The 13,576-nt window shown below is 34.9% G+C and overlaps 2 protein-coding genes across 3 annotated transcripts; one reads left to right on the top strand and one right to left on the bottom strand.

Moving 5' to 3' along the window:
- The first annotated feature begins 6,046 nt into the window (after window positions 1–6,046).
- On the top strand, window positions 6,047–7,479 carry LOC112704973 (wall-associated receptor kinase 3-like). The gene is made up of 2 exons (XM_025755835.2): window positions 6,047–6,053; window positions 6,533–7,479. Exons 1-2 carry the CDS (start codon window positions 6,047–6,049, stop codon window positions 7,477–7,479), a joined length of 954 nt encoding a protein of 317 aa, XP_025611620.1.
- A 231-nt stretch (window positions 7,480–7,710) lies between these two features.
- Window positions 7,711–13,156, bottom strand: LOC112706007 (probable methyltransferase PMT25). Of its 2 annotated transcripts, none has more exons than XM_025757076.3 (9): window positions 12,550–13,156; window positions 10,741–11,746; window positions 10,499–10,648; window positions 9,653–9,923; window positions 9,444–9,554; window positions 9,186–9,360; window positions 8,746–9,015; window positions 8,341–8,535; window positions 7,711–8,265 (listed from the first exon to the last, which is right to left on the bottom strand). In XM_025757076.3, exons 2-9 carry the CDS (start codon window positions 11,701–11,703, stop codon window positions 8,037–8,039), a joined length of 2,364 nt encoding a protein of 787 aa, XP_025612861.1. In that variant the 5' UTR covers window positions 11,704–11,746; window positions 12,550–13,156; the 3' UTR covers window positions 7,711–8,036. The 2 variants fall into 2 exon arrangements, with proteins under 2 accessions (XP_025612861.1, XP_025612862.1); XM_025757077.3 differs by having other exon boundaries at window positions 12,562–13,136.
- Window positions 13,157–13,576: the final 420 nt, after the last annotated feature.

Below are 13,576 nucleotides of genomic sequence, written 5' to 3'. Positions count from 1 at the left end.
TGTGCAGGTGCCCCTTGATGACAAAAGGGGGAGAAAAGCTGAAAATTGAAATCTGGAAAAACAGGGGATGAAATTTTCTGTTGAAAATTCATGATCACCCTTGTTAAAAAGATATATTTTGATGCTTGATGATAGCATTGAAACTGCTCTTGCCTCATTATAATTTATGCTACTATTTTATAATACTTTGGCAATGAATGAGTAACTGGTTGTGAATTAACCTTGATGAATATGCATGATTGTATTGAATATTCTGTTTCATCCTGGTTAACATGCTTGATTTTTTTGGGCAGTTCCTTTAAATTATGAAAAGTATAGAAACTGCCATGTTTTGATCATGTGTGCTTCAAATATTTTCCTTATCATAATAAATTCTTTTTGCTCTGATATCCTGACTGAAAAATGTTTGAAAATCATTTGAACAGCCTTTTTGATGTGTGAAATACTATTGAGCAGTAAATCAGTTTATGATATCAAATGAGTTTTGATTATCAATTAAAACTGCTCATAAATCAAGCATTTAGCATCATAAAATTTGCTAAATAACATTGTTACTTGAAGCTTGATTTTAAATGTCACAGGTTTAGTGCTTCCCTTGGTAAAATAGCTTACATCAAGGGGGAGCCATGTGATAATTTGAAAGGGGAAGAAATTCAATCTTCAAAGGGAGTACTCGTACTCAATCTTTAAATTTCTTTCCATTTCAATTTTAATAATGTTTGTCATTAAGGGGGAGATTGATGAGTTTGGAAAACTCCAAATTAATATTTGTGATAAACAAACATTATTAAAATATTTAATTGCAAAATTATTAATTCAATCTTCATTAATCATATGTTAATTAATAATTTTGTGATGCAGGTTTTATAATTGGGCCGAAAAACAAAAGTTGTTGCAACTAAGCCCATATTTGTTTTCTATGCTTGATCCAAACTTACCAGGAAAGCAAATGCTTTTAATGGACCAAAATTCAAATAGCCCAATGTGTTTTATGCATGCTATGGTCCGAAAGGAAAATGATATTGGGCCAAAATGAAATCTATTGCTAACAAGCCCAATGTTGATGAATGTTTCCATGCCTTTTCGAATCCATGAAGCAAATGAAATGTCAAAATGCTTCCAACGGATTCCACTTCATTATTTTGAAGGATTTCAAATTTAATTAATGCATTGGAAACATAAGAAAGAAAGAGAAGATTGATTTGATGGCTATTATGACACTACACGCTACTCAACAAAGGGAAGTGGGAAACTTGAATTCACTTTTATTCTCTCTCTTTGTTCATTGATTATTGTTCAAATCCATTGAATATTTTCTCTCTTCTCTCTCATCTCTTTCTTCTTCTTTCTTCGGTTATTACACAGCCATGGAAGCTACTTGGAGCTACCAAAAAGAAAGGAAAGCATGCATCAAGACCATCAAGCTAATGATGGCAAGAAAACATACTAAAATAAAAATGAGCTGTAGCTAAGATACTTACCAAATGTGGTTAGATTTGGTGAGGTTATCTTGAGCTTTTCATGCTCAAAAAGGAAGGTAAAGATTCGGCCAGCAAGGAAGATCTTGGAGGCGTGGCTTGTCTTTGATTCTGCTCAACCACCACAGGGAGTAGCTAGAGTGGCGAAGTGATGGTTGAAGGCAGAGATTGAAGCAGATGAAGTCATCATCATCATGAAGCATCAAGGGCCAGAAATCCACCTTGGAGAGGAAGCCAAGGATGGAGTGCTCGGATTGATGAAGAGTGATCACCAAGGAAGGACTAGAGGTATTTGCATGTTGGTTTTTGCATGAGTTACCTCTTCTCTCTTTGTGGCCGAACCGATTTTGTTGTGAAGGAAAAGAAGCTGAGCTCGGGTTTGTGTTTCAACTGTGAAGGCTTCACTTCTCTATAAAAGGGGTGAACAGTCATGGTTTGAAGCAAGGAGTAAGGTTTGAGAGTGCAAGGCACAGAGTTCTCAGAGCTACCTAAGCTAGCAGTTCTACTTCTCCTTCAATGTTTTCTGTTTAATATTTTTCTGTTTAATTTTGTCATGTCTTGAGTCTCATGGAAAAAGGCAAACAGTGAGGTTTGTAAGAAAAAGCCATAGAGCGGAAAAAGGTAGAGAGTGCAAAATTAAAAGAAAAAGCCATAGATGTCTTAGAGTTCCTTTGTACATCTGTGTTGTGTTTCATGATTCTGTGGGAATCCCCTTGTAAGTTGGGTTAGCACTTTACAAGTTGTAATCTGGATGATTATAGTAAAATTCCATCATTGTTGTGATGGAGACTGGATGTAGGCTGCATTGCACTTAGCAGCTGAACCAGGATATATCTGGGTGTAATCTTCTCTCTCTCTTCCAACTTCAATTCTGTTTTTACTGTTCAGATGAAAAATCAAAAATGTCTCGTGTCAAGTGACGAGACAAAATGAAAATGTCTCGTGGCTAGGGATGAGCTAAAAAACAGAAAAGTTTCTTCTAAGTCCAGCAAGTGTTAGCAAGCAAAAAGGGGCTAAGATTCAACCCCCCCTTCTCTTAGCCACTGAAACCATCACACTAAAACCAGAACCCTGAACACTGAACCCTGAGCCCATAAACCCTAAATCCCTAAAACCCTAAAACCTAAACCCTAAATCATACACCCTAAAACCTAAACTCTAAACCCTAAACCCTGAACCCAAACACTGAACACTGAACTCTGAACCCTAAATGCTAAACCCTAAACCCTAAACCTTAAACCCTGAACCCTACCGTAAATCCTAAACCCCTAAAACCTTGAACCCTAAACCCTATGCCCTAGACCCCTAAACCATAAACCCTCAACCATGAATACGGTGAACCGAAATTAATACACAGGGCGAACCAAAACTTTAAAACACACTGAACCCTTGTACACTGAACCCTGAACCCATAAACCCTAAATCTTAAAACCCTAAACCCTAAAACCCTATCGTCATTCTTTTGTTGTTGTTGCTGCTGTATTTTTTTGTCTTTTCTTCCTTCTCTCTCTGGTGAAGAAGCAGTAGAAGGTGAGGAAGAAGAGTTTTGAATAGTGCAGAACGAACCAAACACAGTACTCATGGTGAACCGAACACATTATTCATGGTGAACCGAAATCTTAGTTATGGTGAACCGAAATCTTAATTACGGTGAAAAAATTATATAGTACTTAAGGAAAAAAATAGAACATATTGATCTAATTTTTGTTAGACTCCTTTCTGTGGACCGAACTGAAAACATGAAAGTGATGAACCACTTCTTTAGTACTTACCGAACCGAAAAATTACTCACATTTACTCAGAGTTACTCACAATTACTGACACTCACAATTACTCACAGTTACATATTATCAATTCAGTTGAATTCAATTCAGATGTAGATCACCTCAGTCCATTCAATTCACTTCAAATAAAATTAGAAATTTCATGACCAGCTAAGAGATATTTTTCAGTTTTGTCTCCTTTGCAGCAGAATCAGAAATGGAGTAGAATAGAGAAAAAATCACACCAAGATATATCCTAGTTCAGCTACAAAGTGCAATGCAGCCTACATCCAGTCTCCATCACAATAATGATGGAATTTCACTATAATCATCTTTGATTACAAACACCAATTCTCCCTAGAAACTACCCTTCATATCCGGGACAAGTCCAGAATCTAATCCCAAAACTGAACTTGACTTGGTCACTGCCAAACTTTCAACTGCTAAGTGCTAACCCAACTTGCAAGGAGATTCCCACAGAATCATGAAACACAACACAGATGTACAAAGGACCTCTAAGGACATCTATGGCTTTTTCTTTTAATTTTGCACTCTCTGCCTTTTTTCGCTCTATGGCTTTTTCTTACAAACTTCACTGTTTGCCTTTTTCCATGAGACTCAAGACAGACAAAATTAAACAAAAAATACAAAATAGAAAGCATTGAAGGAGAAAAACTTCTGTCAGCTTAGGTAGCTATGTGAACACTGTGCCTTGCACTCTCACTCCTTGCTTCAAGCCCTGGCTGTTCTCCCTTATTTATAGAAGGGGAAGTCTCCACGGTTGAAACTGTTAAACCAAGCTAAACTTCTTTTTCTTCATGCAAAACCGGTTCGGCCATAGAGAGAAGAGAGATAACCGAATGTAACACCCAATATGCAATTACCTCTGTGTCTTCTCTTTACACCAAACTTCATCAATCCGAGCCATCCCTCTTGACTTGCACTCCAAGAATGACTCCTAGCCCTTGATGTGTTCTTGATGCATGACAACTCCTCTTGCTCCACTTTTACTTCCTTCTTCACGTAGCCTCCCTAGCTACCTTCTGTGATAAGTGAACACAAAAGCAGAGACGAGCCATGCCTCTGAGATCTTCTTCCTCTGACCAAAATCTCCTCTTCTATTTTTGGTATGGAGAGCATGAGCTTACTTCACCAAATCTTACCTTATTTTGGTGAAGATCTCAGCCACAACATACTTTTTGTTTTCTTTTTCTTGCCATCATTATGATGGTCTTGTTGCTTGCTTCTTCTTTTCTACAGTAGCTTGCCATAGCTTCCATGCTTTCTCTGTGAAGTGACCGAATAAAAAAGAGACATAAGAGAGTAGAAAGAGAAATTAAAATTGCTTTCAATGAAACTAAGAGAATGAAAGTGAATTAAATTTCCACTTCCTTTATTTGCTAAGTAGCGTGTAGCATCATTAAAGCCATCAATTTACTTTTCTCTTTCTCTTTCATCTTTCCAATGCAAGTTAATTCAAGTGGATTAAATTTGAAATCCACCACATACATAATGGAAATGAGATCCGTTGAAAGTATGAAGCAAAACATTTGCTTTCTCTTTTTCCTTCAATTCGGATCAAGCTAATGGGTTTCCCACTAAAAATTGAATTGGACTAATAATAATGTTAAGAGAATCTGGCCCAATAACAAAATATTGTTTCAGCCAAGTTACTTAAACATTTTAACCAAGGCTGAATGTTTACAAACATATTGGGCTTGCAATTTTCTTTTCTTTTCGGCCCAATAGCAAAAACCTACACAGCAAAATTATTTTAATTAACATACATGTATTGAAATCAAATTAATAATTTTGTAATTAATAATGTTTGATCATCATCAATTTAAATTAGAGTTTTCCAAACTCATCAAAATTCGATTCAGAATTCAATAATTCAAATCTCATCAAATTGATGCGTTTGAGAAGAATCGTCAAAATCGCACTCATTCAACTGATTTGAAGTTGATTCATTCATTGTTTCAATTCAAAAGTGCAGATCGAAGACGAAAACGAAGAAGAAGATGAACGACGAAGATGATTGCGTTAAATCAATTCAGATCTATAATGCAGAGAAAAAAAACGCAAAAGAAGAGAACAACGAATTTAATTAGGTTGAAGAAGAAGAAGAAGAAGAATGCGAAAGAGGTTTATGTTGTATGAAAAAGTTTACATTGAGAAACATTGATAACGCAAAATAAGGATTCGTTATATAGGTTATAAGAGGCGCGTGTAAAACAAACGGGGGTGTGAAGTGTAGAATAAAAGCTACTTGGATACCATCCATGTAATTTTTACATGAAGATAAAACTTTTCTGTTTTAAAATTTATGTATTTATGCAAATTAAAAAAATATAATTTTCCACTGACGAAAGAAATTAGCTGAAACATAATTATTTTGGATTAACCTTTAGCCAATAATACTGCAATAGTTTAAATCCACATTTATAAAACTTTACACATATAAAATATATAATTTATACCTATATTTATTAAAATTTATATATATAAATTAACACAATTTACTCTCACATTTGTTAGAATTTATATTCATAAATCAGTAAAATATATTTGTTAAAAATAATTTAATATTTATACTAACCAAATATTAGTCAAAATTGCTAAAAACTACTTACTTTTAAGATTTTTTATTTTTATATTTATAGATACCATTTAAATAAAATGTATATTAACCAACTTATCCAATTAATATTAATTTTAAATATAATTTTATGAATAATGCTACACATCCAAATTTTTTTATTAACCAAGTCTAACTAAGTTGGTTTAATATAATAAAAATCAGTTATGACTAGTATTATTTCAAATCTTATTGTTTAACTTAGTTGGACTTGATTTATAAAAAGACTTAGGTGTGCAGCATTATTACTCTAATTTTATATAAAATATCTTATGGGAACCAGTCTTGTAATTAATAAAGAGTTGATATTTATTTTGAAAAAAAATATTAGTGAAGAGTGAAATTTATAACTAAATTTTTTTTATGATAGTGTGCATCACGTAATGTTTTCTTTTTATTATGGAAAAGTATAGGGTATCAATATATTATCTGCCAACTTATTGTTAACAATAATTAATTATTATATTTTAAACAAGACACATTCAGAAAATACATATATAAAGACACTTTCATTAGACACAGCCATAAAAAAGATATTTTTATTAGACACATCACAAAGACACTTCCATTAAATACAATCATAAATAAGAATTGGTAGAAGTTGACAGAAATACTATTAGGAATGTAGCGGGATTATTGATTATTATTTGCAGTTCTCAATGTAAGCATCTTAGCGCTATTCTTGGCGAGCTTCAATGCGTATTGCGGATTGAAGAAAAGAAAGCTCAACAAACTGAAAGAACAATTTTTTCAACAATTATTTGCCGAAGAGAAAGGTTCAATTGAAACAGCTAAAATCTTTAGCATAGAAGAGCTAAAGAAGGCCACTAACAACTTTGATGAAGGCAAGATCTTAGGCCGAGGAGGCTATGGAATAGTTTACAAAGGATTATTACAAGACAACACAACTGTTGCAATCAAAAAGTCCAAAATCAGTGACCGAAGCCAGATTGAACAATTCATCAATGAGGTGGTTATACTTACCCAAATCAACCATACAAATGTGGTTAAACTTTTGGGGTGTTGCTTAGAGACACAAGTTCCATTGCTTGTTTATGAATTCATTCAAGGTGGTACTCTTGATGATCATCTTCATGGTCAGAACCAATCTTTAAAGCTTAACTGGAAAACAAGATTGAGAATAGCAGCAGAAACTGCTGGGGCTTTGGCATACTTGCATTCTGCTACTTGTCCACCAATTATACATAGAGATGTTAAAACTACCAACATACTTCTTGATCATAATCTCAAAGCAAAGGTTTCTGATTTCGGAGCTTCAAAGATTGTTCCTCTTGATAAAACCGAACTATCCACCATGGTGCAAGGGACTGTGGGGTATCTAGACCCTGAATACTTCCACACAAGCCACTTAACAGAAAAGAGTGATGTGTATAGTTTCGGAGTTGTTCTAGCAGAGTTACTTACAGGACGAAAAGCACTTTGTTTTGAGCTGCCTGAGGAGGATAGAAACCTTGCAATGTACATTTCTTCGATGAATATGAATCTTCTACTTCACATTCTGGACGGAGCCATAATTGATGAGGCAAAGCTCGAGCAACTAATGGAATTTGGGAATATCGCAAAACGATGTTTGGAATAAACTGAACATTTGCTCAATGCATCATCATCATCATATTCTGGTTTGTATATTGAATATGGAGCTTATGGAAGGGACGTTCTTTCTAGGTTGGAAAGCATAGGTCAGATTACTATTTCATTAGGTGGAAGGTGATTAGTAATTTTATATAAATCAATATGTAATTGTTCTGGATGATGATGCATCTCCATATAAATATGACCCTGATAATTACATGTATCTATGGCAATGCTGTTTCCAACTACTCGGATTTCACATTATGTAGTTTTTAAAGTATAATCACATTCAATATTCCTCACAGATTACACTTTACAAGGTTTAGAATCTTCTAACTCTACCACAACTGCACTCCATCCTAACCAAGTCCACACAGGACATGAACATATGAATTGAATAGAAAAGAAAAAAAAAAAATTTAACAAGTTTTACAGGGAAGTGCAGTTGAATGTTTAGCAACTTTATGACACAGTGGTAACAGAGTACTTACAGAAGAACAAGTTAAGCAGACTAAGCAGTGTACTGGCAGCCATGGAAATCGAGATTGCGAAACATCATTCTGATCAGACAATAGCTGCTGCAATAGTTTCAACCTTTGTTGGACGCCAGAATGTCTTCTGAATGCAAAGTAGTCCCTCGTCGCCTTTCGAATAGGTGAACCGAATATCCCAGTGTAGAGACTTAGCTATGCTCTCTATCTCGCTTGTTGTTTCGACATTGTCCCTCACAATCAAGTATCCTTCTGGTCTCAGCATCCTATCAACTTCTGCAATCACTGCTACTATCTTGCATCTGATTCCGGAAATGCATCGGTTACTTAGATGATTAAGGATTTGTTTGAAAATTTTAGATATTGCTTGAACATACCTGTCATTAAGTTTTGATAATAAAGAATCAGCATGTAGAAGATCATAAGATCTAGGGTAGGTACTGAATGATTCACACCAATCATGATAAATTCCGAATAATCCACGCTCATAGATTATTGGAAGTGTGTCTGGAAAATCAAACGGAACAACATTCATTACCCAAACCTTCCAATTTTTTAGAGCTGCCGCAAACCTGAAAAGGCCAGAAAATGCACCCAAACTTCAGTTAATAGGATAAGCACAAAAGGAAACTATTCAAATTATCTTTTTCACAGAGTGAAATTTTGTATAATCCTTTCTGCAGAGTGCATATACCGCATGTAGTTATCAAGTACTATAGTAATTAATTTGCATTTCAAAGAGAGAAGGGAAATTCCATACATAAGTACACAGAATGTCTTACCCTCCATAAGCAGCATTCATGTCCATGATGTTTCTTATTGAAGCCCAATTTATTCCCATTCCATTCAAATATGAGTGGGAAATAACATTCTTCCAGTGCTTGTAATCTGCAGTGAATTCCACTGATGCTTCTCTTCCATAAACACCAGCTTGAGAGTTTAACCAGTAAGGTGGTTTCTCCAACCTCAGTGGCCATTGCTCAGGCCAAACCGATCCACGTTCCGAGGCACCTACTTGCACTTTGTGCATACAATTCTGTAGTGATACATTCCTGTATGGAAATTTGAGGAAGAAGATCAACTTCATCAAAAGGAATCTTTTCTAATTAATTGAGCCATATTAAAAGCCTTATTATTTTCTCAACTATTCACCAATCCGAGCCATTAATGTAGAAATGAAATATAAGGCATTGTTGTAGGAACCAATAAAGAAGTAAAGTACCAGGCTTTATTTGGATCATCAGATTCATCACATATCGGTGGTTCATTCTTCGGTCTCCTATTGTAGCATTCATTATCAGTTGGTTTTCTATATATTGCTGCTGCCACTCCATTCAATTTGTCCTTTCCAATTACCACCAGATCCCAGCACATTGACTTTGTAATTTCAACCATATCTGCAACCAAAATAGTTTTCCATAAAGTCAAACCATACATTCATCTATTAGCTTGACACGTACTTCGATTTGACAGACTTTACCTTTCCAAATTCCAACATCTTCCGGATCCTTTTGATACACAGGAGTAGCAGACCAGACAAAGTAACCTCCCGGTCGCAATACACGATTAAGCTCTAAGAGTAGCTTGCCCCCTGATTATACAACCAGTAAAGTATTCTAAAGGAGTTAACCATAAGTGGAAGATAGAAACACCATGAAAATGAAGATTTTATGTAAGTGATTCTTACACCTTCTATGTGCCATGGGACTCTACAGCGTGCACAGTGGATAAGGTCAAACACAGAACCAGGGTAAGGCAATCTTTTGGTGCCCATGACGCCTAATGTGGCGGGAATTCCACGTTCCAATGCAAACTGTACCTGTGCCTCATGCACATCTTTGGGAGCAAAGGACATGGTAAGAACATCTTTTTCAAACAGATAGCCTCCAAAGCTGGCTACACCACACCCGACGTCCAGTATCACTCGACTTCTCTTCCCCCATGCAATGTTACGAAGAGACTGCATCATTACACAGACACCCAAGTTAAGGAAAAAGTATGACTAACTTTCAAGAAAATGCATTCACATGTTTGTTGTTAAAGATCATGGAAGCATAATTAGCAGAACCATGAAATAGGTGCTAACTTAGAACATATTACAATTCAAATAAAAGGAATTCATATACTTTAACATAATAACTTAACCTTTTAGAAATATAATAAAAGGAATTCATTATGCTTGAAGCAGTTTTATGTTAAAGATAATATCAGCATACAAAATAAATATCTTAATCCCATTATCAAAACCCTTTTATCCCCATTACCAAGCATTCATTTATTTCTATAGAAATTACTATGTAGATACTACAGCCAATACCGGAAGGACACAAACATTGTATCTTCCTGAAAATTAAGTCAGATGGATATATTATGCACACAACAAATGACATAAAATTAAAATAAAAATAAAATATAAGAAAAGGCTTTTGCTTTTCTACAGGTTAGACTATTTTTTTATTAAGAAAATATAAAGAATAACAAGATCAATTGGTTGTGCAAACTGCAAAATAACATATGAGCACGAGAATGGCTTACCTTCTGAATGAACTCAATGTAATGAAGAGCACCATTTTTAAACTGAGTTCCACCACCAGGAAAAGTGAGGTATTCCCCTGTAACTTTGACCCAATTTTGATGCCCCTTAACTTCTACAAGCTTAGTATGTGGAGCATTGTTAAACCAAATCTGTAACAGGCACAAAAAATATTAAATTTCATTTTTTTCCATTATCATTTATTAAAGATATGCAACCTTGTTCCAGCTTAAGTGTTACATACTTTTTCCCTGCTTTGAGGCCACCTAATTGGGATTTGATAGCCCTCAGGTAGAGGAACAAGACATGTTGGTGCTTCATTAGGACAGTGCCTCTCTCGATGTTCATAGTGTTTTATACTTCGAAGCATCCTAATAGCTTTCACATTGTCAAGGCATGGTATGTACTCTGATCCTGCACTTGTCTTACACAGTTTCCAGTCATATTTGCTGTTGTCCACAGAAGCCGAAGACTTTTGCGATTCCTTCTCATGCTGTGACTCTGCAGCTTGAGTCAACCAAGTTCCATTTTCAGTTGCAACTTCAGTTAATGTTTCAGGCTGAGTACCAGCCAGAAAGGCTTCTTTTGAAACTTTGTTGTTTACATGGCTTTCCAAGTTACTCTCTCCAGTACTTTGTTTGGTCTCCGAATGCCCATGATTCTCGGTTTTATCCTCCTCGGCCTCACCAAACTTCTCTTCTTGATCTGTGGCTTCACCAATATTTCTTTCTGCTCCTAGATTGTTATCTGTGCTCTTGTTACTTTCAGATTCTGAATTTAAGTTTCCATCCAATTCCTTCTCTAAATCGTTTTTTTCACTCGACTGACCTGAGCTATCCCTAACAACCTCTTGCTTGTTTTCTTCAGGTGAATCCTCAGACACTTTTTCAACTCCTTTTCTGTCACCCTCATTTTCCGGCTGGCTTTCACTCTCAGTTTTTTGGGTCTGGCTATTGACCTTTGTTGATTCTACAGGTATATCACCTAAACTATCTTCAAAATGTGTAGAAGCATTGTTATTTACTATATGTTTCCCCTCATTAACAGTCTCAGGTGCCTGTACAATTGTGTTCTGGAATGGAACAATGAATGACATTACAATCCATATACCAACTAAGCAAAAGCCAACAAACACAGCCACAAAAACTGTCGAATAGTAGTTCGTTGACTTCCTCCCTTCACCTCGAAAATTCTTCCCCAGAGCCATGGCCTATGGCTTTCAAACTAATGCTATTGCAAAATAAGTGCACCTAGTAAGGAAATCAAAATATTAGCAAGTTCATTTTCACTAAATAATAATGATTAGAAGTTAAATGCTAGATCTCTACTTATTAATTTGCCAGCACCTCTCATTTGCACACATTGGAAGCAAAATCACATTATTGTAACAAAAGAGAGAGAGAGAGAGAGAGAGAGAGAGAATCATATTGCATTTTAATGTAACATTCTAATAAATCACTCCAATGAAACACAAGATTTCAAAGTGGGAGGTAGGATGAAGAAACATAGATCAACAAAAATAAGCAATATGCAAAGGAAGAAGTAACTCAAAAGTTTCAATACAAGGAAGCTGAAGAAGGACATCAATCAAATAAGACTAGAAGAGGGAGATTGACAAAATACTAAGAGCCAGACAGAAATGTTGAAGATACTAAAGCAGGTGACCTTATGAATGAATCAATAAAAGAACAGATCAATTTTGATTAGAATGTTAAAAAGTCAAAAGAAAAAAAGAAAGATTCAAACTTTGTCCAGTAGTTTAATCAGTGAAGGAATATTTCAAACAAAACTGCTAGTGTTTGGGCTAAATTGATGCAAACACAGAAACACAAGGGGGGAAACCACAACAAAGAATACTAAAAACTTAAAATAGCGAAGACCCCATAACAGGAAAAGGGATAAACAAACATGAAATCAAGTAAAGCATCCAGCTTTAAAGTCAGTTTCCCTAGAAACAAAAACCCACTTAAATATTTTTAGTATATTCTTCATAAACCTAGGTAAGATCGTCATCAACACACAGAATATAAGGAAGGAAATGGGAGATTGTTACCTTGGTCCTCACCTAAGAGGCACTATTACTCACTTTCCTTTCTCAACATTCATCATCCTACAGACTATTCCGTTTGAGAATGTATGGGTTCCTCAAAAAGTTTATGTTTTCAGCTTCATTGAATGGGAAACAGAAGTACAGAACAAGGTTAGAACAGAATGAGCTGAGGGAGTTAATGCATGTGATGGTTTTGAAGTAGGAGTGAAAGCCAGAACCAGAACGGAAAAAACAAAATCTATTGAGGAATGATTATTTAATTCAGGTAAATCGAAATCAATAGATACTTTGTGTTACTGTGTGCTAAAATATCAATTCAAAACATAGAATATGAAGGTGGAAAATTATTAGTTTGGTGTCATGGTGTGAGGCATGTGCTTAGAGAAAGTAAGAAACAGCTGTACTTGTTGGTGATTGGTGCTTCTGTCAATTTATTTGTTGGGTTTTGGTGTACTTTATGCCAATTTACAACTACTTTTTACTTGGTTAATGTACTAATTGAAAATAAATGAATGAATAAAATAACATGAATAGAAAATGAATGTAATGAAGTAAGTCTCGGAACTGAAAGATAGAGGGATGTTCTGTTCGGAAAAATATGGATGTTGATAGAATGACATATGTTAATATGTTGTGTAGTATGTGTGTCGGTTGCGTTAACCGAAGATTTTTATTTCTTGTGGACCAGTTCTCATCTCTTGGTTAATTTGTTAGGTTGAGTTAGATTACAAGCTTCTAATGTGAAAAATATTAGATTAATCTTAATCTCCTTTTTTATTGTGCTTTCGCTAATGTTTAAGGGTAAAACGGGAGAACTCCACTTGTTTTTTTTTTTTTTTTAGTCCTGAATTATGGATAAAGACATTTTTTTCAATTGAAATAAAATAATTTTACTGTCTTTGAAAAAAAAATTCTAATAATAACAAAATGTTTTGGTCATAGTTGAGTGAATTAGTAATTTATACTATTTTTATTATTTATTCTTTTTTTGGGAGGATATGTGTAATGACTAATTTTTTGAATACTACAA

Source organism: Arachis hypogaea, chromosome 8, assembly GCF_003086295.3.
Source record: "Arachis hypogaea cultivar Tifrunner chromosome 8, arahy.Tifrunner.gnm2.J5K5, whole genome shotgun sequence".
NCBI classification, from domain to species: Eukaryota; Viridiplantae; Streptophyta; class Magnoliopsida; order Fabales; family Fabaceae; genus Arachis; species Arachis hypogaea.
This window is presented reverse-complemented; position numbering and strand designations above follow the sequence as displayed.